The sequence below is a fragment of the Arachis ipaensis genome, chromosome B7, assembly GCF_059453495.1.
Source record: "Arachis ipaensis isolate K30076 ecotype BB chromosome B7, ASM5945349v1, whole genome shotgun sequence".
NCBI lineage: Eukaryota > Viridiplantae > Streptophyta > Magnoliopsida > Fabales > Fabaceae > Arachis > Arachis ipaensis.
In genome coordinates, this window is record NC_142442.1 from 130,933,665 (window position 1) to 130,958,682 (window position 25,018).

General features: G+C 39.7%; 5 protein-coding genes across 10 annotated transcripts; 4 read left to right on the top strand and 1 right to left on the bottom strand.

The window, feature by feature from the left end:
* The first annotated feature begins 992 nt into the window (after nucleotides 1-992).
* Nucleotides 993-1,692, top strand: LOC148554140 (uncharacterized). The gene is made up of 2 exons (XM_088493120.1): nucleotides 993-1,187; nucleotides 1,264-1,692. Exons 1-2 carry the CDS (start codon nucleotides 993-995, stop codon nucleotides 1,690-1,692), a joined length of 624 nt encoding a protein of 207 aa, XP_088349246.1.
* A 3,135-nt stretch (nucleotides 1,693-4,827) lies between these two features.
* On the bottom strand, nucleotides 4,828-7,497 carry LOC148554141 (uncharacterized). Its single transcript, XM_088495004.1, has 2 exons — nucleotides 5,236-7,497; nucleotides 4,828-5,070 (listed from the first exon to the last, which is right to left on the bottom strand). Exons 1-2 carry the CDS (start codon nucleotides 7,495-7,497, stop codon nucleotides 4,828-4,830), a joined length of 2,505 nt encoding a protein of 834 aa, XP_088351130.1.
* Nucleotides 7,498-8,755: 1,258 nt separating this feature from the next.
* LOC107605907 (putative pentatricopeptide repeat-containing protein At1g03510) lies at nucleotides 8,756-13,124 on the top strand. 6 transcript variants are annotated; one of them, XM_088493226.1, is made up of 6 exons: nucleotides 8,756-9,034; nucleotides 9,137-9,399; nucleotides 9,890-10,018; nucleotides 10,127-10,177; nucleotides 10,286-10,401; nucleotides 10,701-13,124. In XM_088493226.1, exon 6 carries the CDS (start codon nucleotides 10,811-10,813, stop codon nucleotides 12,245-12,247), a length of 1,437 nt encoding a protein of 478 aa, XP_088349352.1. In that variant the 5' UTR covers nucleotides 8,756-9,034; nucleotides 9,137-9,399; nucleotides 9,890-10,018; nucleotides 10,127-10,177; nucleotides 10,286-10,401; nucleotides 10,701-10,810; the 3' UTR covers nucleotides 12,248-13,124. The 6 variants fall into 6 exon arrangements, 5 of the variants coding, with proteins under 5 accessions (XP_088349352.1, XP_020961935.1, XP_016163337.1 ...); XM_016307851.3 differs by having other exon boundaries at nucleotides 8,792-9,034; nucleotides 10,693-13,124; XM_021106276.2 differs by lacking the exon at nucleotides 9,137-9,399 and having other exon boundaries at nucleotides 8,778-9,034; nucleotides 10,693-13,124.
* On the top strand, nucleotides 12,261-13,034 carry LOC107607695 (CCT motif family protein). Its single transcript, XM_088495005.1, is given in 2 exon segments — nucleotides 12,261-12,316; nucleotides 12,352-13,034. Coding segments are annotated over 2 exon segments (543 nt in total). The 3' UTR covers nucleotides 12,839-13,034.
* A 3,433-nt stretch (nucleotides 13,125-16,557) lies between the features above and the next one.
* On the top strand, nucleotides 16,558-24,613 carry LOC107605912 (histone-lysine N-methyltransferase ATX4). The gene is made up of 23 exons (XM_016307861.3): nucleotides 16,558-18,356; nucleotides 18,469-18,524; nucleotides 18,625-18,838; nucleotides 19,073-19,192; nucleotides 19,300-19,368; nucleotides 19,471-19,539; nucleotides 19,645-19,736; nucleotides 20,036-20,131; nucleotides 20,434-20,569; nucleotides 20,708-20,810; nucleotides 20,911-21,010; nucleotides 21,243-21,367; nucleotides 21,574-21,719; nucleotides 21,913-22,017; nucleotides 22,187-22,251; nucleotides 22,387-22,597; nucleotides 22,787-22,873; nucleotides 22,952-23,008; nucleotides 23,102-23,191; nucleotides 23,514-23,600; nucleotides 23,701-23,775; nucleotides 23,861-23,961; nucleotides 24,176-24,613. The coding sequence occupies exons 1-23, from the start codon at nucleotides 17,427-17,429 to the stop codon at nucleotides 24,264-24,266; spliced, it is 3,225 nt and encodes a 1,074-aa protein (XP_016163347.1). The 5' UTR covers nucleotides 16,558-17,426; the 3' UTR covers nucleotides 24,267-24,613.
* Nucleotides 24,614-25,018: the final 405 nt, after the last annotated feature.

The following is a 25,018-nucleotide window of genomic DNA, read 5'->3' on the forward strand; positions in this document are numbered from 1 at the left end:
ATATAGTTGGGTTGATACTAAGGTTAGGGGTTACGTTTCTCAGTTTAGTGATAAGGAGTCTGTTGAAGTGCTGGGTTCTAATGTTTGGGTTAGGAGTGGTAGTAAGATTAAGATAGAGATACTGCCTTGTGATTCTGATGACCGCGTCTTCCATTGTCGTAATGACTGGGCTTTTTTCTATATGTATAGTTGCTTGCTTACTGAACTAGAAGTTAGACTTCCCTTCACCGAGTTTCAATGTGGTGTTTTATACTGGTTGAATTGTGCCCCGAGCCAGCTTCACCCTAATTCATGGGGGTTTGTCAGGGCGTTTGAGATTTTGATGGAATTCCTTGAGCAGCCGCCCTCTCTTCGGTTGTTCTTCTCTTTGTTTCAGGCTAAGGGGGTTAATCGAGGTCTTTGGGTTAATCTTAGTAGTTACCCCCGTCGTGCTATCTTCGGTCTCTACAAGTCTTCTTTTAAGGATTTTAAAACCATGTATGTTAAAGTGAGAAGTGTACCCGAGGAGTTTCCGTTCTATCTAAATGAGTTTCTTGTTGAGAAGTTCCCTTTATATTGGTGTTCCGAACCTGTGCAAGCCTTAGACGTGGATGATAGGTCGGTTGATGATCAACTTGTGATGGAGTTTCTGTTTGAGGAGTTGGGCCCAAAGGGGTTACTATCTGTGTCCGAGTTGTTAAAATGGGATCTTGATAGAGAGGCGGTTCTGAGATATCTAGGTAAATTAGTTGTTTTTGCTTTGTTTGTTCGTTTTGTCCTTGTTTGTTCTTATTCTGTTGGCCCTCTGTGCAGGTGACAAGGCGCCTACGATTACCACTGCTGGTCTGAAGTCATTCTTCAGTCAGCGGAGGAAAGCCGAAAAGGAGAGTTCGGCTACCAATGCTGATAAAGGTCTTGTGATTCAGCCGGAGCCTGCCCTTAAGTCTAAATGAAAGAGGGGTCTTGCAAAAGAGAAGATTGCTGAGGCTTTCCTGAAGGACGGAGAGTCTTCTATGGAGCTTCAGCGAGTGGAGTCTGCTTATGAGTCTCAGAAGAAACTGCATGGGTATTCAGAGGACGTACATAGTCGGTCTTTATGGGGTAAGTTGTATCCCTTTTCTGTTATGGCGGATGAACTTTGCTGCTTTCCGGACGATATGAAGATGATTGAAGACATCAGGCATGTAGGAGTTAGTCGTTTTCTTCAGGTAGGTGTTTGTGACTTATTTATACGTTGCTGTTATGATGCTGTTATTGCTGTGACGATGTTATAATATGTCTTAGGTGATTGGTGCGCGCATCGTGGCTGTTGGCCGTGCTGAAGAGCTTGCTCTTGAAAAAGAGAATAAGTCTGCTTTGGATGTTGGCAAGCTCTCTATGGCTTTGGAGGAGAAAGAGAGGACCATCTCTAAGCTGTCTTCTGAGCTGTCTGAGGAGAAGCGCCTTCGGCTTACTTCTACGGAGGAGGTAAGGACTTTTAAGGTTGAGAATGACCGCTTGGGGTCAAGGGTTAAGGAGTTGCAGACCGAAGTCTACAAGGCCTTTGCACAAGGGTTTGAATGTGCTGTTTCTCAAGTGCGGGTGCTGTTTCCTGAGTCGGATGTGGATAAGCTTGATGCGACGAAGGTGGTTGTGGGTGGGCAGCTTGTGGAGGACGAACCTGTTGTTGCTGATGAAGGTGAAGGATCCAGCATTGGTGACAAAGTCGAGTAGGCTCTTAGTTAAAATTTGTGAGCTTCGTATGTAGTATTGTGGCTCTTTTAGAACTTTTTTGCTTTTCTGGGTAATTCCGAATATTGTTATCGGTAGTGATACTTTTGTTTTCCGAGCATATAGCTCGGCTTAATTATGAAAAGAGGTTGATATTTTGAATGAATTTATGACTATGTGTTGGAAACAGTCGTGTGTATGTATTGAAGATGGCCTAAGCCGTTCTTTGCTTAAGTGAACTTGTCAGAAATGTGAATAGCTGTTCTAATGTAGTATTTATCTTTTTGAATGGAAGCGCTTTAAGATTTGTTTGATGATAATGTTTGTTTGTACATCTCCCGAGCAGTATGCTCGGTATGCGCGTGTTGTTTTCCGAGTATGAAGCTCGGGTTAGTTTGTTAATTGGAAACACTTTGACTTATTCTTATGATGGGAGTTTTCCGAGGAATATGCTCGGCTTATGATGTTAGTGTTCCGAGGATAATGTTCGGATGGTGCGTTTACTAACTAAAATGTATGCTAACTGTCTAAATGAGAACTGTTTTGATTGTACATTAGGTTGTATGGGTACAATGATTTGTTGCGTCCGGCCTCATTAAAACCCTTTCCGAGTAAAACCCTTGCGTTTTGGGAAAAAACCGTCGGAAGGAAAAAAGAGTACCATCATTCGCTATTACACAGGCTATGTCATGATTGATATTCCCTTAGAGAGGAGACGTTCCATGTTCCTGGAAGTTGCTCTCCTCTAAGGGTTTCTAATTTGTAAGCCCCCTTTCCGAGGTTTTGAAGAACTCGGAAAGGACCTTCCCAATTTGCCGCTAATTTGCCATGTGCTGGTGGTTTCCGCGCATCTTCTGTTCGTCTGAGTACAAGGTCTCCATTGTTGAAGGACCTGTGAACTACTCTTTTGTGGTGTCTTTGCTCTAGGTATCGTTTTCTGGCTCGCTGCTTTATGGCGGAGATGTCTCTGTCTTCTTCTACGAGGTCCAGTTCGGCTGACCGAGCTTGTTGATTGTTTGGTTGATTATAGAGCTCGGTCCTTAACGTTGGGACGCTGACCTCTACTGGAATAAGCGCTTCTGCGCCATATACCAATTTGAAGGGAGTTTCCCCTGTGGCAGATTGAATGCTGGTGTTGTAACTCCATAGAATTTCTGGAATGAGGTCGGCCCACTCCCCTTTAGCTTCGCCGAGCTTTTTCTTTAATCCCTGCAAGATAATTCTGTTAGCTGATTCAACTTGTCCGTTAGTCTGCGGGTGCTCTACTGAGCTGAAGTGATGTTTGATGTTAAAATTTGTCAGAAAGGTGGCGAGCTTATGGTCTGTAAATTGTCTTCCGTTATCCGAGATTATTTCTCTTGGGATACCGAATCTGCATATGGTATTTTTCCATAGAAAAGATCGCACTTTTTCTGATGTTATGTGCGCTAGTGGTTGTGCTTCTATCCACTTAGAGAAATAATCAATTGACACTAAGAGGAACTTTACCTGGCCTGGCGCTTTCGGAAAGGGTCCAAGGATATCCAATCCCCACCTATCGAAAGGCCAGCTTACCTCTATGGTATGGAGCTCCTCGGCTGGGATCTTTGAGAGGGTGGCATGCTTTTGACAATTATCACATGCTTTGACTTTTGTGATGCAGTCCCGTTTTATCGTCGGCCAATAGTATCCTGTTCGCAAGATCTTTGCTGCTAATGCTCGGCCGCCGATATGGTTGCCGCAGACTCCTTCATGCGCTTCAGCCATAACCTCCTCGGCTTCCTCGTTGCTGATGCACTTGAGCAATGGTTGTGAGTGTCCTCGCCTGTATAGGGTGTTTCCGAGCACTGTATAGAAGCTTGCTCTTCTTCGGAAGAGTGGCAAGTTCGGCTCATCATTTGGAATGGTGCCTGTATTAATGTAATCGAAAAAAGGTGTTCGCCAATCTGGGACCTGTGTAATACTCAAAATTGTATCTTGCTCAAAACTTGGTTTGTCAAGTGTTAGCTGGGACAGTGCCGATGTGTTTTCGGCTTGCCGTGTTGTGGCTAACTTAGATAACACATCGGCCCTGGTGTTTTGTTCTCGGTTTACATGGATAATATCAAATTCTTTAAATTTTGAAATTAGATCCTTTGTTATGAGCCAATATTTCTCTAACAAAGGATCTTTTACCTGAAATTCGCCCTTTATTTGATGTACCACCAAGGAAGAGTCGCAGTAGGCTGTTATTCGGGGTATTTGTAGTTGTAGGGCGAGCTTTAGCCCAGCAAGTAGGGCCTCATATTCTGCCTGATTGTTGCTTGCGTTGAAGCGGAACTGTAGTGACTGCTCGGCCACCACCTTGTCTCCTTCTTTTAGTAGTATCCCTGCCCCACTGCCTTCTTTGTTTGACGCCCCATCCACATGTATGCTCCAACTGACCTCTGTATTACGTGTGTCATTAGTCATCACCGATATAAAGTCGGCTAGCACCTGTGACTTCAGTGTTTTCCTTGATTCGTACTGGATGTCGAACTCGGAGAGCTCGACCGACCACTTTATCAATCTGCCGGCGAGCTCGGGTCTGGTTAATATCTGCCTTAGCGGTTGGTCCGTTCGTACTATGATTGTGTGGCTCTAAAAATAGTGCCGCAGTCTTCTTGCTGTGGTGATTAGTGCTAGCGCCAGTTGTTCTATCTTTGGGTACCTTGTTTCTGTTGGTTGTAGCACCCTACTGATGAAGTATATTGGGCTTTGCTTTCTTCCTGTTTCTGTTACTAAAACCGAGCTTATAGCATGGTTAGATACTGATAGGTATAAATACAGTGGGTTACCTGTCTCTGGTCTTTGGAGGATTGGTGGTGATGTTAAGTGTTGTTTAAGTTCGGTAAAAGCATTTTCGCATTCGTCTGTCCAGTTGAACTTCCTGCCTTTAGAGAATGTCTGGAAAAAGTGATAAGACCGGTTTGCCACTGCAGGTAGGAAACGTGACAGGGCAGCTATTCGTCCTGCAAGTTGCTGGACTTCCTTTACCGTTTTTGGGCTTGTCATGTTCAACACGGCCTTGCACTTTTCTGGGTTGGCCTCGATGCCTCGAGATGTTAACATGAATCCCAGGAACTTCCCTCCTTGTACTCCGAACGCACATTTGTCTGGATTGAGTCTCATGTTATATGTTCAGAGTTGTCTGAAGATTTCTACTAGGTCGTCACAGTGTGACCCCTGCATAGGTGTTTTTGCTACCATGTCATCTACGTAGACCTCCATGTTGCGACCTATCTGTTGTTGGAACACCTTGTCCATTAGCCTTTGATATGTCGCACCTGCATTCTTTAGGCCAAAGGGCATTACCTTGTAACAAAAATTCCCATGTTCTGTTATAAAAGCTGTTTTGCTTTGGTCTTCTGGGTGCATTAGAATCTGGTTATAGCCAGAGTATGCATCCATAAAACTCAAAGCTTTGAAACCAGAGGCGTTATCAACTAATTTATCAATGCAAGGCAGTGGATATGCATCTTTAGGGCAAGCTTTATTTAAGTTTGTAAAGTCGACGCACATGCGCCATTTACCTGAGCTCTTCCTTACCATTACCACGTTGGACAACCATGTGGTGAAGCGAATCTCTCTGATGAAACCTGCATTGAGGAGCTTCTGGGTTTCTTCGAGTGCTGCTTGTTTTTTCTCTTCTCCGAGGTTCCTTTTCTTCTGTGCAACTGGTCGGATTGTTTTGTCGATTGCTAGCTTGTGGCAGATGACTTCTGGGTTGATTCCGGGCATGTCATCTGATGTCCATGCAAAAAGGTCGGCGTTCTGACGCAGTATGTGAATGAGTCTTGCTCGGTCTGCCCCTTCTAATGCCTCTCCGACATATGTGCATTGTTTGTCGTCTGCTGTTAGTGTTACTTGTTGAAGATTGTCCATTGGCCGAGGTCTTTCGCCGAGGTCTTCCCTTGGGTCTAGATCGGCTAGTGTTGCTGAGTTGGCCGTCGTGTGGATTGTTTGAACCTGGGGCCGAGCTTCCTGTTCTGTTTGGACTGGTTTTAGACCAGCGTTGTAACACTGCCGAGCTTCTTGATGGTCGGCGTACACCGTAGCGATCTTGTTTTCCTGCACTGAAAACTTGACACACAGGTGTAATGTGGACACCACTGCCCTGAATATGTTCAGTGCGGGTCTCCCAAGTATAATATTATAAGGGCTATAACAGTTTACTATTAGATATTGAATATCGATTGATTTTGACATAGGGATCTCTCCCATCGTGTTCTTTAGCCATATGTGCCCCATGATGGGGACTCTCTCTCCGGAGAACCCAATTAGCTCTCCAGAGGAGGGTTGTATCAATTTCTCTGATAATTTCATTTTTGTAAAAGTAGAGTAAAATAAAACGTCAGCACTACTATCTGGATCTAACAATGTTTTTCTTACCAACAGCTCTCCGACCTGGATGGAGATTACCACGGGGTCGTCGAGGTTAGGGCTTGCCGATTTGAAGTCTGTTTGGTTGAAGGATATTGTGACGTCTGGTTCTTTGTCCTTCCTTGGTTGTATGGTTCCTTCGATTGCCAGCATTGCTCTATAGCTTCGCTTCCTGGCCGAGCTTGTTCCTCCTCCGCCTGCAAATCCTCCCGATATGTGGTTGATGACTACTCTTGGCGGATCAGGAGTCGTCCTCTCTTTTTTGTCGTCGGCCGTTGCTTGCTTATGCTCTATCCTGTCCGAGTTTCCTCCTCTGCCCTTCCGGGTCTCGATGTATCTGTCCAGGAGCCCTTGGCGTGCTAGTCTTTCCAGGAGGTCCTTTGCAACGATGCAGTCATCTGTAGTATGACCGAACTTTCGGTGGAAGGCACAATGCTTTATCTTGTCCACGAATCGTTGATCCTGGTAGTTCCCTGCTCGGGCTGGTGGCTTTATGATTTTGGCGTTGAGGATTTCTCTGATGATGTTCTCTCTTCTGGTGTTGAATCTGGTGTATGTGTTGTACTTTGACGCGGGCTTAGGAGGTTTCTTGGTGTCCCTGTTGCCTGGCGATCTGAAAGTCCTTTCCTCATCTCTCCGATGTGGCTGTTTGTCTGATTTCTGGGCTTCTCTGAGTTCTTCAATCTCCATTTGCCCAGCCGCCCTTTCTCGGAATTCCTCTAGCGTCTTTGGTTTTGTTATGGCAATGGTCTCCCGAAATTTGCCAGGCCTGAGGCCAGCCTTGAGAGCGTGCAGGTGAACGGCCGGGTCCAAGTCTTGGATCTCCATAGTGGCGTCAGCGAATCTGGTCATGTAGTCTTTCAGACTCTCGTGCTGACCCTGTTTGATGGTGCCGAGATAGTCTGAGCCATGTACATAGATTCTTGATGCAGCGAAGTAATCAATGAATGATCTGGCGAGGTCTTCAAAGTAATCAATGAATGATCTGGCGAGGTCTTCAAAGGAGGAAATCGAACCTGCAGAAAGTTTAGAAAACCAGAGTAATGCAGCACCATCTAGGTAAGTGGGAAACGCTCGACAGAGGACGGGCTCATTGTTCGGGCCGTTGAAGAACATCATCGATTGGAACTTCTTCACATGGGCTCGGGGGTCGCCGAACCCCTTGTACGGCTCCAGCGCGGTGGGCAGCGTAAAGTTTTTTGGCATCTGGTAATTCGTGATCTCCTCGGAGAAAGGGTTGTCGAGGGTGAGCTTTTCTTTTGGCGGGACGATGTTTAAAGGGTCCGCCGCACTTTGAGCCGAGCCTTTGGAGTTCTCTCCATTGTTTTGTGTTGAGAGCTCGGCTATCCTCCGTACCTCCGCCTGAAGCTCGGCGATCTGAGCCAGGAGGTCATCCTGTGAGAGTTGTGGATTTTCCTTGTCAGCCATGTCCGAGGATCGGGAATCCTGCAAAATAAAATAGAAGACTAGACGAAGGAAAAATGGGGTTAGATGTATTCCGGGCCCCACGGTGGGCACCAAGTGGTTCGTCCGAACACTAGGGAGGCCGAGCTTAAGCGCTTCCGAGTGAGTTGACACCGAGGAGGAAGAGCTTGACGTCGGCCGGAAGTCAAACACCGCGGCGGGAATACCTGCACAAGATACTCCGACGCTCAAGTCAGTAGTGATTCACGGTGAGTGAGTTAAGAGAAAAGAGTGAGAGAATAAGAGTGAGAGAATAAGAGTGATAGAACCTGAGACCTAGCCGAGCGTATCATCTAGGTTTTATAGGAGTTGGTTTTTACCCGTTAATGGATAAGTCCTAGTTTGTAGGTTGGTTATGATATTCTGTTTTGGTGCTATAAACCTGCTGAGCACGTTTCTTATTTTCAGTTGGGTGATGCTGCTTCGGTCCTAATCACGTGCCGAGCTTTTCGGACGGCTGATACGGGACCGAGCTTTATGATGCACGTGTCTTTTCATTCGAATGGGTAAGGTCGAGCTTATCTGCTCACATACCGAGTATTCCGGGCGAGCTTTATGATTCACGTGCCGAGCTTATTGCGCAACCGAGGATAAGGGTGACGTATCAATTTGTATTTTCGATACTAATCAAGTACTCAACAAAACTCAGAATCCAAAAGCTTCACAGCATCCAAAGCCAGAGAATTAAAAAACAAAAAATTAAACAAAAAATTCAAACTAAATTCAGAATCACATCAGCAATAATTCCAACTCAAAATACAAAATTATTTTAGAAAATCAGCAACTTAGAATAAGAATATCAACTCAGAATTTTAACAAATTAAGCAAAAATAAACAAAAACAGAAAAAGCAGCACCTTAATACGATTTTAGCAACTCAAGGAGAGGGTTTATATATTTATTTTATATTTTTAAAATTGAAAACCGAAAAAACCGTCCGATTCAAGCAATTTATTGGTTAATCGATTTTTTGCCGGTTTTTTTCCAATGGTTTCTTACTTCAACCGAATCGGATCATCTGGTTCGATTCTCGAAACATTAGTTTATAGCATAGTTCTAAAAATCGGACCGGATCGATCGATCGGACCGGTCCGACTCTGAGCCGACAGCTTTAACGGTTTGGTTTATTGTCTAAAACCGTTCAATTAAAAACCGGATGTGGCCGTTGAATCGGAACCGTTACCGTCCGGTCTAAGTAACACGACGTCGTTCGTTAAAAAACTGAGAGAGAGATGCCAACCCCCGGCCTTGTGCCCCCCAAGCCCCTTCCTTCAGAATTCAGATTTCAGAGAGCAACAACAAGGAACTGCTGCCCGCAACCCTAGCCTCCACCACCGCCTTGTGCCTCTATTGCCGCCGCGCCGTCCGTCGCACTGACCCCTGTACGCTCTCAGACTCACCAGTCGCAGGCACGCTGTTTCTTCCTCGAGCGTCCGTCGTCTTCGTCTTCGTCTTCGTCTGATGACTCTGCTCGCCGTCGTGCTCGCCGTCTGAGACCGAAGGTCAGTGCTCACGCTCACCTGTTCTTCATTTTTTTTAATGCTCTGTTCCGAAATCAAATCACAGGATGATTGATTATTGAACGTTTTGTGATTTTATTGAAGAAAAACCCTTTTCCATTCCAATCTCCTTCCTTCGAGTTCAGAGAGCAGAAGCTCAACCAACAAAAAAACCCTTCTCCATTCCAATCTTTTCGCCGTCTGTCAGAGTGAGAGACTGCTGTTGCCGCCTCCGTTGCACTCAAGAACTTCCGTCTTCGTGCTATCGGCGTTCGCTACTTCGCTCCATTCCAATCTAGTGCTTGTTCTTCGTGTTTATTTTATTGTCTGTTCAGAAATCAAACCCTCTTCGTGCTTGTTCTTCGATGGTCAGTGATCGTCGTTTTTTAATGCACACTGCTAGTGTTCTCACTGCTGGTGTTTTTGTGCTTTCATTGATTGATGATTATTGATTAAGTAATGTGTTGCTTTTTTTTTTTTTTTACTTTGTGCTTGAGTTAATTGGATGCTCTGTCAGTGCTTAGTGCTTGTTCTTGGTTGATTGGCTTTGCTCACTTCTCTGGCTTGTTCTGGCCTGTTTTTGACTGATTAACCCTGTTACTGGCTTATTGATTGATGATAAATTGATACTAATAAATTGATTACTGGCTTGTTCTTGCTGGTTCTTACTTTTTTTTTGTCTGTTGTTAAATTTTGTTAAAGTTTCTTGATTTTGTTGTTAATCATTGTGCTGAGCTTGTTAAAATTTGGTTGAAAACTTTGTTAATCTTTGTTAAAGCATGTTAATTTTTGTGATAACCTTGTGAAAACTATGTTAAAAACTTGATGGTGCATCTTTTGGCGTTTGATGTATAATAGGTTGATTTCAGACTCTCGGTGATTCTCATAATATTAGTTTTTGTGAGTAGTCTCTGATACTGGTAATGGAAGCTGCTTAGAGGAATTTCAAGCTGAGGTTTTCTTCCAACGATGATGCTGACAACTGGGGTAACTTAACAATTGGACTATTCATTTTAGAGAGGAAAAAACATCTACATAATTTTCATATTTTATTGATGAGAATTTGAGCTGTTTATATTTGATGCTTGTAAACAGATGGAATGCTTTCTATAAAAACCACGAATAAGTTTTAACGTTCTTCTCACGGTTAGTTTTGCTTCGATTTCACTGAATACATGCATACACCTCAAGCTTTAATATGTTTTGAGCCATAGTATTAATATGTTTTGAATTATCTACTTGAAACTTTATTAGGGAGCAGCTCAAAGTTGGGAGTGGAGTAACTTCCAACATTGAAAACCATCCGCACAATGAACTGGTGATGGAGGCTGTTTTAGGTTTTAGAAGCCAAAGGATCGATCCTATTTTAGGTATCTTTCTAAAGATGGTTTACACAACTCAATTTATAAATTTTTACCATCATTTGAAAACACATTTGATTGGATGCTTGAAAAACATTTAATACTGTCAATGTATTAACTATTAAACAAACATGTTTTGTAATTTTATAATATAGCAATAAACATGTTCTATAATTTTTATTGTGTTGATGATTTATTGAATGTTTTTATTGTGTTGATGAGAGTTGTTCTATAATTTATTTATTATTTTATTCTAAAACGGTTTTTTCGGTTGGACTACGGTTGGACCGGTTGGACTAGTAAACCAGTGAATCAGTGACTAGAGCGGTTTGATAATCGGTCCGGTTCTCAGAACCTTGGTTTATAGTGTGGTGTACTGGTGTTTGTTGACTCCAACTCCATATTATTCTACTTTGACATGTCCAACTCCAACCTGATATTTGATTATGTAATTCAATTTTTGCGGAAATGTCGTCATCATAAACATGAAAGATTAGACATGAAGAAAGTGCATGGGTACCTGGTGAGGAGGGGCATCCTCTTTCGGTGCCACCGTCTTCACACAGGAATGATGGCCACATACGCCGCCGGGTGCCCCCATTCTTTTGCTAATAAGAAGCTTCAAACACTGATGAACAAGTTCTTGAGATGCATCAGCATCAACTCCACCAACCCCATACACTTCAATGCCATCATCTCTGATTCTTCTCGCATGGGCCTCCCCTTTCTCGCTCTCACTACCTTCTCCTTCATGCACTCCAATGCCATTCCTTTGGATACCTACGCTTTCTGCAGCACCTTAAATGCTTCCTCTACACTCGCAGATGTTCACTTTCCCAAACAGATACATGCTCACCTGGCAAAATCGGGTTGGTCCTCTAGTGTGTTTGTGGCCAGTGCTCTCATTGATCTCTACTCTAAATTGTCCACTTTGAAAGATGCAGTCCTTGTGTTTGATGAAACTCCTCACAAGAACACCGTTTGTGCCAATGCACTTTTGTCCGGTTATGTCCATGCTGGTTTCTGGGTTGAACAGCTTGAACTAGTTAGGAAGATGCCAGTCTTGAAATTGAAGTACGATCACTTTACACTCTCAGCGGCTTTACGTGCATGCACCGGTTTATCCGCCATTGAATTGGGTAGACAACTGCATAGTTATTTGCTGCGTACGATACGGGACATAGAGAGTGATGTGTTTCTGCAGAGTGCGCTGATTGAGATGTATGGCAAGTGTGGGATGGTGAAGAAGGCATGGCAAGTGTTCGGGTTGGCAGGAACCGAGGTGAAAAAAGAAAGAAGCAGAGATGTTGTGCTGTGGACTTCAATGCTTGGTGTGTATGGCAGAAATGGACACTACAAAGAAGTCATTGCTTTATATAATGAAATGTTGGTGGAAGGAATCAAACCAGATGGGATAGCATTTCTTACGGTGATCTCGGCTTGTGGTCGAACCGGCCAAGTACAAGAGGGTGTCAAGTATTTTGAATCTATGGCTAATGAATTCAAGTTAGATCCTGGTCCAGAGCATTACAGCTGTTTGGTTGATTTGCTTTGCAGGGCTGGGGAGTTGCACAAGGCATGGGAAATACTAAATGAGAGAGTGGGAAAATGTAGCATCTCCATGTGGGGAGCTCTACTCAGTGCATGTGTGGATTGTGGGAACATAGAGTTGGGCGAATTGGCAGCTGAAAGAGCACTTCACTTAGATCCTCAGAATGTTGGGATCTGCGTTATGCTATCAAACCTATATGCCAAGTTTGGTATGTGGGATCGGATCAGGGAATTGAGAGCCCTGATTAATGCAAGTCGGTTAAGAAAAGATGTTGGGTGCAGTTGGGTTCAGGTAACAAGTTGAATGGCTTCTTGTCATGCCTTCAACAAAATATGACAAACAACACAGGAATAGCTTTCGATCAAGTTTATGGCATGAGGAGATCATTTAGTGAGGGAGATATAAAGGTATGTGACAGCAGAGGGTGATCTGTTCAAAGCCCCGGAACCTGTTTTTGAAGAGTCATTCATGAACCTGGATCCTGTGACAGCAGCCATCTCAATGATATCTTGTGGGGAAGATGTCTTCTCACAGGGACTAAAATCTGCTGATATTGATGTTCTTCAAAAGGAACAGCTTCTGAGTGATGTGTTTTATGAGTGTGAAAAGGATCTCTTATAAAAGGCAGCAATAGACTTGCCGTTCTCCGATATTCTGGAAATCAAAGTTCCTGTTCTTAACACAGAGGAGAACTCAATTGAAGAAAAGAAACAATTTCTAGACATGCCACCATTACCAAAGAGTGTCAGTTCAGGAAGTTTGAGCTCAATGGACTGGATGCATGGAGCTACAATGAAGCCTGCTTTCCTCGATGTCCCAGGAATAGATTTCAATGAAGTTTACGGCATGAGGATATCATTTAATGAGGAAGATATAAAGGTATGAACTAGTTGATCCATGTGACTTTTACTTCTCAAGGTGTGACTTATACATATATTGTGTCGTATGCTTTAGATAATCACAATTATGTTATATAGTATCAGTTGAAGCTATAATGATATCTTGGACAGTATATATATATATACACACTGCAACACTGTTAGAAACTTTATATTTTGATTAGAATTTGATTCATTTGTATTTCCACTTCTCTCCCTATGTTTGGAGGAACATATTAACATTTGCCTCAAATGTTCCAAAATATGATGAAACGAGAAATTATAAGCCAAAAAACAATGAATTCCCCGTGGTTATTTGTGTGATTGATTCATTTCTTCGTTAAAAGTTTGGACTTCGGTTTAATGGCAATGCTGATGATGCGGATTTTGAATCACCACAAACTAACCGACAAGTGCACCGGGTTCGTATCAAGTAATACCTCAGGTAAGTGAGGATCGATTCCACGAGGACTAATGGATCAAGCAACAATAATTGAATGATTAAACTAGTCAGACAAGCTAAAATGAGTGGTTTGAGATTCAAATTGCATGAAACAGTAAATCCAGAGTGCAATTAAACAGTTAAGGTTTTAGAGATGTCCAAATTTTCGGATTAATTTTCTTGCCACTCACTTCAATCAAGCAAAGATTTAATTCACAACAAACTATAAGTGATTAAATTTTAATTCAATTAACTGTCAGTTCCTTGGTCACTTAAGTTAAATCTAATTCCTTAGTATTTTAATCTCTCCTAATCTAATTCACTTTTTACATATCTATTCAGTTTTCTTTCATTTAATTTGCTTGGGACATCACATAGAACAATTCAGATTTCATTGTTAATTTACTGAAAACTGATTCACATTTCAGAATTGTCTTGTATTAAAATTCTATAAACTAGTTGCATCCTCTAATCTTAATAAGAAATTTTACTTGAACATGACATTTGTGGGACACCGAGTTCATATAGAATCCACCACTAGATGAGATGTGTGTGTGTTGGGGTTAATTAAAAGTAACAAATCATATGATGTAAATAGGTGGATCATTAACTATACATGTTCATGCCATGTCCCTCTCGCCAATCCGGAAACAGTGTGAGTTCTGACACGCTCACATGCTACACATTTGTAATCTTTTTTGTTTTATGAATTATTATGTTTGTACTATCTCTTTTGTACATCTTTGGTATACTTTTTTTGATGGGATAATTAATCTTTTATTAATCACTTTTAATATAAGAAATAGTAATAAAAATAGAAAATGTATAAAAGTGGTGTATTTAATATATTTTTTGTTATTATGTTAAATTCATAAGAAATGGTTCATGGATTTTAGTTCATTTCAGGACATAAGTTTTTATTTAAATTAGGTCTTTTAGACAATCACAATTCTAATTTAAAGGGGAATGTAACTTGAGCATATGAAATTTGGAAGTTAAAGTTATAGAGTAATTATTGATAGAATTAGAAATACTAACCGAAAAAGTTAGTTAAAAATCAGTTAGTGTTATAAATTTGATGTCTTAAGTGCTCTTGGACCCTTCGCAATCCGATCTGTCTATGACCATTCTAAATCCTAACAAATTCGCTATACTCTCGGGTATTCTTTCATCTCGTGTCTATGATCACTCTACTCTAAATATTGGAATGCCTTTACAAGTACCACCCCACCGCTCTTAAGATCCAGTCTTACCATCCTACCGAACCGACAGATATCTGATCCACCTTCTTCGGAATAAGCTACTCTCTGAATCATCATGTAAAGTCTTGTACAGTTAGGTAGTAAGTTTTTTTTTTTAACAAAAGTTAGGTAGTAAGTTAGTTAATAAAAAAACTTGTTAGCGTCCCTGCATGCAAGTTGTATATAAATAACACGTGAAAATTTTTATAAGCATTAAGCAATTCAACATTTCAATGCCAATATTCATTTTCTCCTCACTTACTTATCCAAACTCTACATACTCTACATTTTCTGCCTAACCATTCTCTATTCTTCGTGAATGCATCTCTACCATTTTCAATCTTGTTTCCTTTCTTCTAACTTGATTCATTTTCTGCTATACAAATATTCATTTTTCACGTCAAGTTTTTATTAACACAATTAACCGATTAGCTAATTTAGTTAAGTTAAAAATTAAAACACTACCTTAATTATCTTATAAAAAAAATTAAAAAACTAATTTAATTATTAGTTGGTAATTGATAGCTTTGATATGGTAATGACAAATCAGCTTTACGCATATTTATATGATTCACAAATAGAAACTCATATGCAATTAATTTCATGTGAAGTTGATAGTTAAAAATCGTTGAATGATTTAACAGATTTGATTAAATTGTCATCTAACAACTCTTAACTATCAACTTCATATGAAGACAATTGTACATGAATTTTTACGGAACCCCTCTTCCCTGCTATTTAAAACCACAAACCATGGCTTTTTGCTCCCATTGCATCATTCAACACATTCACAAGCTCCTTCTACGCTGAACATGACTCTCTAGTCTCTACACTTTATTTTAGAAAATAAATTCAACGTGGAGCTTTTATTTTTCCACAAAAAGTTATTCAACAAAAATAATCACTGAATTATAGATCCAATTGCACATTAAACTTGCTGCACCAAGGTATTGAGACAAAGTAGACCTAGTTACAGTTACCTAACATCGTTTATCTTTTAGATTTAATATATATTCTTTTTAATTTAGAAAACAAAAGTTCTACTTTACTTGTTTCCCAGAATTTAACATATTAACTTTGCTTAGTTATGAAAAAGAATAATGTTGAACCATTTTAGTCTTTTGGGGATAAATTAACAAATGATGTTATCATTTAGCAAGATAAACACACGTGATTATATTACCTTTCTAATAACAACGAATGGTGAGAAGAATCTCTTCCATGGTCTTCACGGTGGTCGTGCAAAGAATGAAGCTTTCGTTCCCAAACGGCCAAACCCAAAGGGCGAAGAAAAAATAAAATAAAATAAAATTTTTGAAAAATTAAAAGAATATATTATTTATTTTTGTACATATTAGAAAACAAATAAATTCTAGACCATTTTCTCGTCATCCATGATTGATACCCGATGTTCCAAGACTCATGATCCAGAACCAGGAAGATTTTTTTCCCTTAAAAAAAGTGAAAGATAACAACACCAAGAGAAAAATTGAAAGATAAATTTAATTAAAAGAAGGAAATAAAATAAAAGCCCATAGATAAAATAGATTTGTATTGAATTTAGAAATAATTGGTGAGTGGACTCACCAGAACTCCGTTTACCGATTCATTCACTTCATCTACAGAAAAAAAAAAAAAAAACGCTCCACCTCATCTTAGATTCTTAGGCCAAAACATCGTTTAATTCCCCATTAAATGAAATCAAATTATTTTATTGAAGTTACAAACTTTTTGGGGCTGGTTACTGTTTGCACGTCGTCCTCTTGAAAAACCTTCACCCCCCACCGGAGAAATGAGGGACAAAAAAGAAAAAAACGCTTTCCTTAAATATCTCAAAAAAATCCCATAACCAAAATATTCATTATTCAAATCCTCAATCTCCAATCCAAGGCATGAAGTGAACACAACAATAGTAGTAAAAAATCATAGGACAAAAACTCATGACAACAACAACGTTAACAAAAAGAGAAATGTCTCAAATATATAGACAAGTTATAAATGACGGCGCACACACATTATATAAACTCCAAATTTCTTGGAACAAATTTCAGCGGTGTCATTGTGTGTGTTTTGTTCACTCATACACAAACACGCCATATCATTGCAAGTTTGAAGCTTTTTGCATTAAAGTTTTTAGAACTTGGTATAATGATGACACCCATGAAACCCGGCCCAAGATGCCGAACCAGAATGCCATGACCAAGGAAGAAGAAATTGCGGTATCCACCACACGCAAAAAGCGCAAGTTAGCAACCACCTAGTTGCATTCTATAACAAACAAGATAACGCTCAAGAATTCTCTTTCTCTCTCTTAAGTCTTACTCTGTCACCTCTTCCTTTCTCTCTCTAAAAACAACTTCTTCCTTGGTATTACTTACAACACCTCCTTATCCAATCCCATGTTACAATCTCTTTTGTTCAGTCCCATAAAAATTACAAATTACATTGTAATCCGTCCGAGGATTCTTCCTTTCACAAAAATAATAAAACTTTTCCTGTTTCTCTCTCTTCTCTCTGTCTTCTTAGGCAGTTGGTGAGAGAGAAAGAGAGAGAGAGGTCTTACCGAAAACAAGATCCCTTTTGTCACAGTCTCTCTGCTCATTCGATCTTCCTCGATCAAATTCTTCAACGACGTTCTTAAACTTAAATTCCTTCCCTTTCTGACACCCTTTTATCTTCACTTTCCATTCCACTGCTCAGAATCTCGAGTTGCCCAAGCTTCGTGTTCTTCCTTTCTTGCTCTGTTTTTTTCCCTTCGAATACCAATTCGGAGATTAGGGTTTACGTGCCGTCCTCATCGCAGTGCCTCAAGTCCGAAAATTCTCTTTCTGGGGTTATTTAAGTTCGATTTTTGAGGCCACCCGAGACTCCAATTGAATGCGGTGATCGTTCCCTCAGCGAGAAGAGAAGAGAACAAGAGAATGATCATAAAGCGGAACCTGAAATCCCAAATGCCGAGTCTGAAACGGTGCAGACTCAGTGACTCGGTTGGGAAGAACGACGAGTGCTCTGAAACTCGGAAGAAGAGGAAGAAGACCAATAGCAACGGATACTACCCTCTGAACCTCCTCGGTGACGTCGCCGCCGGCGTGATTCCGATGAGTTTACACGGCCTGCTGAGCGCCGCCGGTGTGTCGGAGAAGGGATTCTCCGCTTCGTGGTGCACTGAAGTCTCATGCTCCCCTAGCGGCGAGGTGGATTCGACAAACGAAGGAGGAGGTGGCGGAGTTGGAAACGGTGTCCTTCGTGTCAATAGGAACCGTGCTGGCGGTGAGGTTCAGCGGCCGGCACTGGTTCGAACCTCACGGGGGCGCGTGCAGGTGCTTCCTTCGAGGTTCAACGACTCTGTTATTGATAATTGGAGGAAGGAGAGTAAGAATAACCATGGCAGCTTGCGTGATTGCGATTTCGATGATGAAGAATACGAATGCAAGCATGAGAGGTTAAGCTTCAAGGCACCAAAGAATGGGAGGAAATTGAGGAACGATGAAAAAACACGTCACAAGCATCGAAAGTACTCGGCACTGTGTGATGTTGGAGAGTTAATGAGGGATTGCAAGGATTTTGGTTCGAAGCGGCGTGACAGCGTTTTGGTTGAGGATGAAAATGGGAGGTTTGTGGAGGTGGAAGGAGTTGAGCTAATGGGGAGTAAGAGGAGTGAAGGGCAATATGGTCCAGAAGATTTTTATGCTGGTGATATAGTGTGGGCAAAAGCTGGGAAAAAGGAACCTTTTTGGCCAGCCATTGTGATTGATCCTATGACTCAGGCACCTGAGCTTGTGCTCCGCTCTTGTATAGCTGATGCAGCTTGTGTCATGTTCCTTGGTTATGCTGGGAACCAAAGCCAAAGGGTGTGTGTGAATTGTGAATTATGAACTATGAATGAATGAAGTACCTTATATATAGATTTTTAGTTAATCTGGAAATTGTTGACTATTAATATTGTTGGTGTTTTTTGAGCAGGACTATGCATGGGTGAAGCATGGAATGATTTTTCCATTTATGGATTTTGTAGACAGGTACGGAGTTGTTGTTGTCATTTTTTTTTTTTTTTTTTGGTTTTCCTGTTGTGGGAGAATCTTTGCTTACTAGGCATGATATGATGCTTGCTTGGTTCAGGTTTCAGGGGCAGTCTGAACTTAGTTCCTATGATTCTTCTGATTTCCAAACGGCAATAGAGGAGGCATTCTTAGCAGACCAGGGCTTCACAGAGAAGTTGATAGCTGATATAAATGCAGCAGCCAGTAATGCCGGATTTGATGATACTCTTCTCAGAGCCCTTCATAGGGTCACTGGTTCAAACCAGTATGCAGGGTATCACTTTCTGAATCAGGTGAGCAGAAACTAATAATATTAACTTAGTTTTCAACTAGAAATTGACATTCTTTAGTCTTTAATCCTTTTCTGGGCTGTAGACCGAAATTTGCTTCTTTTGCTTTGATTATGTAACCAACTAATCATTAGTCATAACCTTGTGCTCCATATTTCACTAAAATGTAGGGGAGTGAGGAATGCTACTGAAGTTTGGTAAACTTTAAGTATTCATTGATTTGAATTGCCAATGCAGGATTTATTTGATAAGAAAGACACAAGACCCTGTGAAGCCTGTGGATTGCACCTTCCTTTGTCAAAGAAATTGAAGGATTTGGCTCTGAATGGCAAATTCCTGTGTAAAACATGTGCTAGGGTTTGTATATTTTGTCATTTCTTCTTCTCGAAATTGAAGTTCTGTATTTGTTTAAAAAATTGTATATTTTGTGGTCTTTGAAGTCCGTATTTATTTATTTATTGCAGTTAACAAAATCAAATCATTATTGTGGGATATGCAAGAAAGTTTGGAATCATTCGGATAGTGGAAGTTGGGTAAGCTAGTTGGATCCTGATCGGTCATTTTTTTCATCTCAAAAACTATTGGTTTGTAGTATTAATATTTTGTTTCCATTTATGGATTACCCACTAAATTAGGTTCGCTGTGATGGATGTAAAGTGTGGGTGCATGCGGAATGCGGCAAGATTTCTCGAAACCATTTCAAGGTTTGTCCGTTACTTGATATCTTAATATTGTCGTTTCTCAGCATGCAAAGCTCATAAAGTGACATATTGGAATTTTGCTGATTGGGTATGTTCTGTTTTCCGAAGAATCTTGAGGGCACTGATTATTACTGCCCTACTTGCAAAGCCAAGTTTGATTTTGAGTTATCTGATCCTGAAAAACCACAGCCAAGAGTCAAGTAAGTCTACTATGATTCTGATGTTGTTTGTTGTTGTTGCTGTTATTATTATTATTATTATTATTATTATTATTATTATTATTATTATTATTATTATTATTATTATTATTATCTCCTTCATCCCTGATTTCTTGCAAGGTTCACATGAATTTATCTATGGGATTCAATCACATCTACCAATTTAGAAGTTCTTTATTTCTTCCCTAACCTGCTATTGGGAGGAAAAATGTCTTATGTTTACTTTGTATTTTTATGTTTACTTTGTATTTTTTCTAACCATAATAGAGGCTTTGGTTCAGATCGAACAAAAACAATGGGCAGCTAGGAGGGCTTCCAAATAAGGTCACCGTTCTCTGCAATGGCGTGGAAGGCATATATTTTTCAAGCCTTCACTTGTAAGCATCACTTGTTCATATGTATCTGTCCTCTGCTGTAATTTTTTTTTTAAATTGCTGTAGCTAATTACTACGTATAACTTCTTATTTGTGAGAATACATTCATGCCTTTTTCTTTTTCTTGATTGTCAATTAATATTTTGCACATATTTTCTAATAGCTAATGCAACTTATCTCTCAAGCTTCATTAATGGATTTCAAACTCATTGATGCTAATTTTGAATCTGCTGTTGCTATTACTTCTGTATGTAAAATGATTCATTTATTGCTTTTGGGTTAATATACATTTTCCTCTACTTCAGAGTTGTTTGCAAGTGTGGTTTTTGTGGGACTGAAAAACAAGCACTCAGTGACTGGGAACGACACACAGGTTCTAAATTAAGAAACTGGAAAACAAGTATTAGGGTCAAAGGCTCCATGTTACCACTTGAACAGTGGGTATGTCTATAACTATTATTTTATTCCTTTTTGTTTGTATAACTACCTATTTTCTGTTACTTTGTTAAACTACTGTTTAAGTGTCTAACCATTCTCTTTTGAAACTAGTAACTGATGCTATGATATTTCACTTCTCAGATGCTGCAATTGGCTGAGGTCCATGCTAATGCTCAAGTTTCTGTCAAACCTAAAAAGCCTTCTCTAAAAGAGAGGAAGCAGAAGTTGCTTGCCTTCTTGCAAGGTACTCTTTTACTCACTTTTTCTGTGCAACTTAATGGTATATTGATAATGAGCTAGTTTCTGGTAATGATGATGGTGCTACATACTATTTTCTCTGGCAGAGAAGTATGAACCTGTTTATGCTAAATGGACGACAGAACGATGTGCTGTTTGTAGATGGGTTGAGGACTGGGACTACAACAAAATTATCATTTGCATCCGGTAATATATGTTTTTCAGTACATCAATTGTTACTTTATATCAATGTCCAACCCTTAAAAGACAGGGGTGGGAAGACACTGCTGGATTATGCTTTGGTTTCTGGCATTTCAGAATTATGCACCTTCCCTTGTTATGCTTCCTTGATCTATTGTCAGAAACTTATTTTTGTGATTGCTGTGTTATTGCTCTATTGCATTGTCAGTAATATACAAATTCACTATATATTTTACAGATGCCAAATAGCTGTTCATCAAGAATGCTATGGAGCAAGAAATGTTCAAGACTTCACATCTTGGGTCTGTAAAGCTTGTGAGACACCTAACATCAAGCGTGAGTGTTGTCTTTGTCCTGTCAAAGGTATGTCTTCCACAAAAATCGAAACAATGATATTTATAAATTTATCACATTTTATTTGTTTGAGTATGCTGTAGAACCACTTCCTGAATCCTTTTAGTCTTTTTACCTTGGATTCTAGCATATGTGCATATGCATATAATTGAGTTTGATTCCTTTGACATTATAGTTGCCTGTGATTCAATGTGCTCTCTTATTTTGGACCCCAGGCGGTGCTTTGAAGCCAACCGATATTGACTCGTTATGGGTGCATGTCACCTGTGCTTGGTTTCGACCTGAAGTCTCTTTTCCCAGTGATGAGAAGATGGAGCCTGCTTTGGGTATTCTGAGTATTCCATCAAATTCTTTTGTGAAGGTGAGGTATCTGCTGCATTTACAAAATGTTATGTCTATCTGCAAATCAACATATATAGGGGACCAAAGAAAAAATCACTTTATGGCATATTGGCATTGGTCTTTAACAATTGAGGCTTGAAAAAAAAAAATCAATATGTTATAATATTTATGTCTCTTGGTCCAGTCTAATAAGATTGTTACTTCAACTACAGATTTGTGTTGTTTGCAAGCAAATTCATGGTTCATGTACACAATGTTGTAAGTGTTCCACTTATTTCCACGCCATGTGTGCATCAAGGGCTGGTTACCGAATGGAGGTGAGGATTCACTAAGATTGAATTGGTTTGTTTAATAGCATATTGTAGCACTAACCATATATTTTGATGACTGATTAAAGATTTACTCAACAGTTATATGCATATATAACATGCATCAATTGTTCTTGACATTGCAATATTTTATTGAATATCTCCTCTTTCATTGCAGTTGCATATTTCTGAGAAAAATGGTAAGCAGACAACAAGAATGGTCTCTTATTGTGCTTACCACAGGTAAACCATCCTCCACACACACACACACACACACACACACACACACACACACACACATATATATATATATTAACACCTTAATCTGAATATTATTTTCAAGTTTTGATCTTAATGATGACAAATTTTTTCTTGCAGGGCCCCCAATCCTGATACTGTTTTAATCATGCAAACCCCTCTTGGGGTCATTTCAACCAAGAACCTTCTCCAAACTAAGAGAAAAACCGGATCTAGGTTAATCGCTTCAAACAGAGTAAAGCAAGAACATCCTCCCATTGATAACGCCGAGAACGAGCCGTTATCTGCCGCTAGGTGTCGTATCTTTCAAAGGACAAATCCAACAATAAAGGTAGCTTGGAGAATCATTGTTGATGGTGAAAAAAGTTCATAAGAAAACCAACTATTACGATAACATGATTAACATGCTTCTTGCTTTAATTACTTTGCTTCTATGCTCATAGTGTAGGTTATGTTATCAACTATTGCCTTTATTCTTTTCATTTATTTTGCATCTTTAAAATTTTCACATTTTTCTTAGAGAGCGGCAGAGGAAACCGTTCCGCATAGGGTTGGAGGACATCGCCGTCACGCTTTAGATGCGATACAGAAACTAAATACATACAGAGTAAGGCTTCTATCTTGAAAATTAGATGGGATATCTCTTTTTCTTTCTTTTCAGTTTTCACACCCCTTTCCCTCACAGGCAGTAGAGGAACCTCCAACATTTTCTTCCTTTAGAGAACGCCTTCGCCACTTACAGGTAACTAACTGTTCTCTTTCTTCTTGTGGATTATTTATTTCCTCTCTGATCCATGTTCTAACTTCTTATTTTCGGACACGAATATGATTCCAGAAAACCGAAAACGAACGAGTTTGCTTTGGTAGATCAGGCATTCATGGATGGGGCCTCTTTGCACGCAGAAATATTCAAGAAGGAGAAATGGTATAATCATAAGTGATATATTTTTTGTATTATTTATTTTTATATAATTTTGAACAACTATGAAGTTTTGGGAACCCTTCTAGAAGATCAACTTTGTGACCTTGCCCCCATTTCCATAAATCTCTTGATGCCACTCCAACTGGTTTTGAGATACATTGAACAATATCTTAACAAATCTTTGGCTTGTCTAACTGGTTTCACATTGTAAAACAAAGTAAGAAAACATGCGAAGTTTGACAAATTTTAATTGCCATATTCCATCCTCTCTTTCCTTGAACAATTTGCAACAACAACAAACTCATGCTTTCGTGTTCACCTGTAGGTTCTTGAATATCGTGGAGAACAAGTGCGAGGCAGCATTGCGGATTTGAGGGAGGCGCGCTATCGGGCCGAAGGGAAAGATTGCTATGTGAGTGAATTCTTCCTCTTTCATTTGCCTACGAAAAATTTTTGATCAACTTCATTATTCATATTTGTTCTTAATTGTCTTGATCTCTTATTTTATGCAGCTGTTTAAGATAAGTGAAGAAGTGGTGGTAGATGCCACTGATAAAGGGAATATAGCCCGGCTAATCAATCATTCTGTGAGAAAACCTAAGCTTGAATCAATTTTTATACAACATAATCTCCCTCATTAATGGATATTCATCTTACCCTTCTTTGGTTCAGTGTATGCCAAATTGCTACGCAAGGATCATGAGCGTTGGTGACGATGAGAGCCGGATCGTACTCATTGCTAAGACAAACGTATCTACCGGCGACGAGTTAACGTATGTATCGATATAACTAACTCGCCATTCCATTTTTATCTCTGTAATTCATACATATAATTATTAGGCTAGGCTGCATACTTTACACCCTTTTCTAGACCCCTTTTCTAGACCCATGCGTTAACACAGGATGCTTCTACACTAAACTGCCCTTTTATTTATCCATATATCCCATTTTGTTTTAAGTTGATGTTTGGTTGTTTGTTTTGTGCAGATATGACTACTTATTTGATCCTGACGAGCCTGATGAATTTAAGGTCCCATGTCTATGTAAAGCTCCAAATTGTCGAAAATTCATGAATTAGGAAAAAGGATTATACAAATGAAGATATGAAGAAGATGTCATGACAGAAAGCATTGTTTCTTCTCCGCAAGGAGCACTAACCAATCCCTCTTACACCGGGGAACTCACAATTACTCAACACCAAAAGCTGTAATTTTTTTATTTTATTAAATCAAAGACATAAGAAAAGAAAAATGATAGTGAGGAAAAAAAAGTAGTTGTTTTTCTCTTTTGCCCTCTCTTAGTAGTTAGTAGTGTTTTTTTTTCCCTCATGTCCTTATAATAAAAGCCACAGATTTTTTCCTAGTACCTAGCATCTTGTAAATATGACTAGATATTACTTAATACTTATTATCTTCTTAAATTTAATTTAATGTTAACCATTTTCTTCTCAGTGTATATTACAGATGGTTTCCTATTCATCCAAATAGAAAATTTGTATATATTAGCAAGGGTATGAGATTGAATCATCAGTATTCTTAAATAGAAAGATAAATTAAAAAGAAAAGAAGGATTTTGCAAATTTCATTAGAAGTTTATGGCATTTATAAAAGATTTTAAAATACTTGTGTCATATTGTTAAAAAGAAACATGGAATGACAAAAACTAAAATAAAAGTTCATATTGAAAAACTGACCACGTTAGGGTAAAAGCTACGTAAGTTATAATCTAAGCTGAGCAACTCTTCCCTAAGAATTTCAATGGAAGAATTACCTTGTAAAACACTTCGAAGTTCGGAATCTCAGATTTACTCATCATTATTTATTTTGGTGG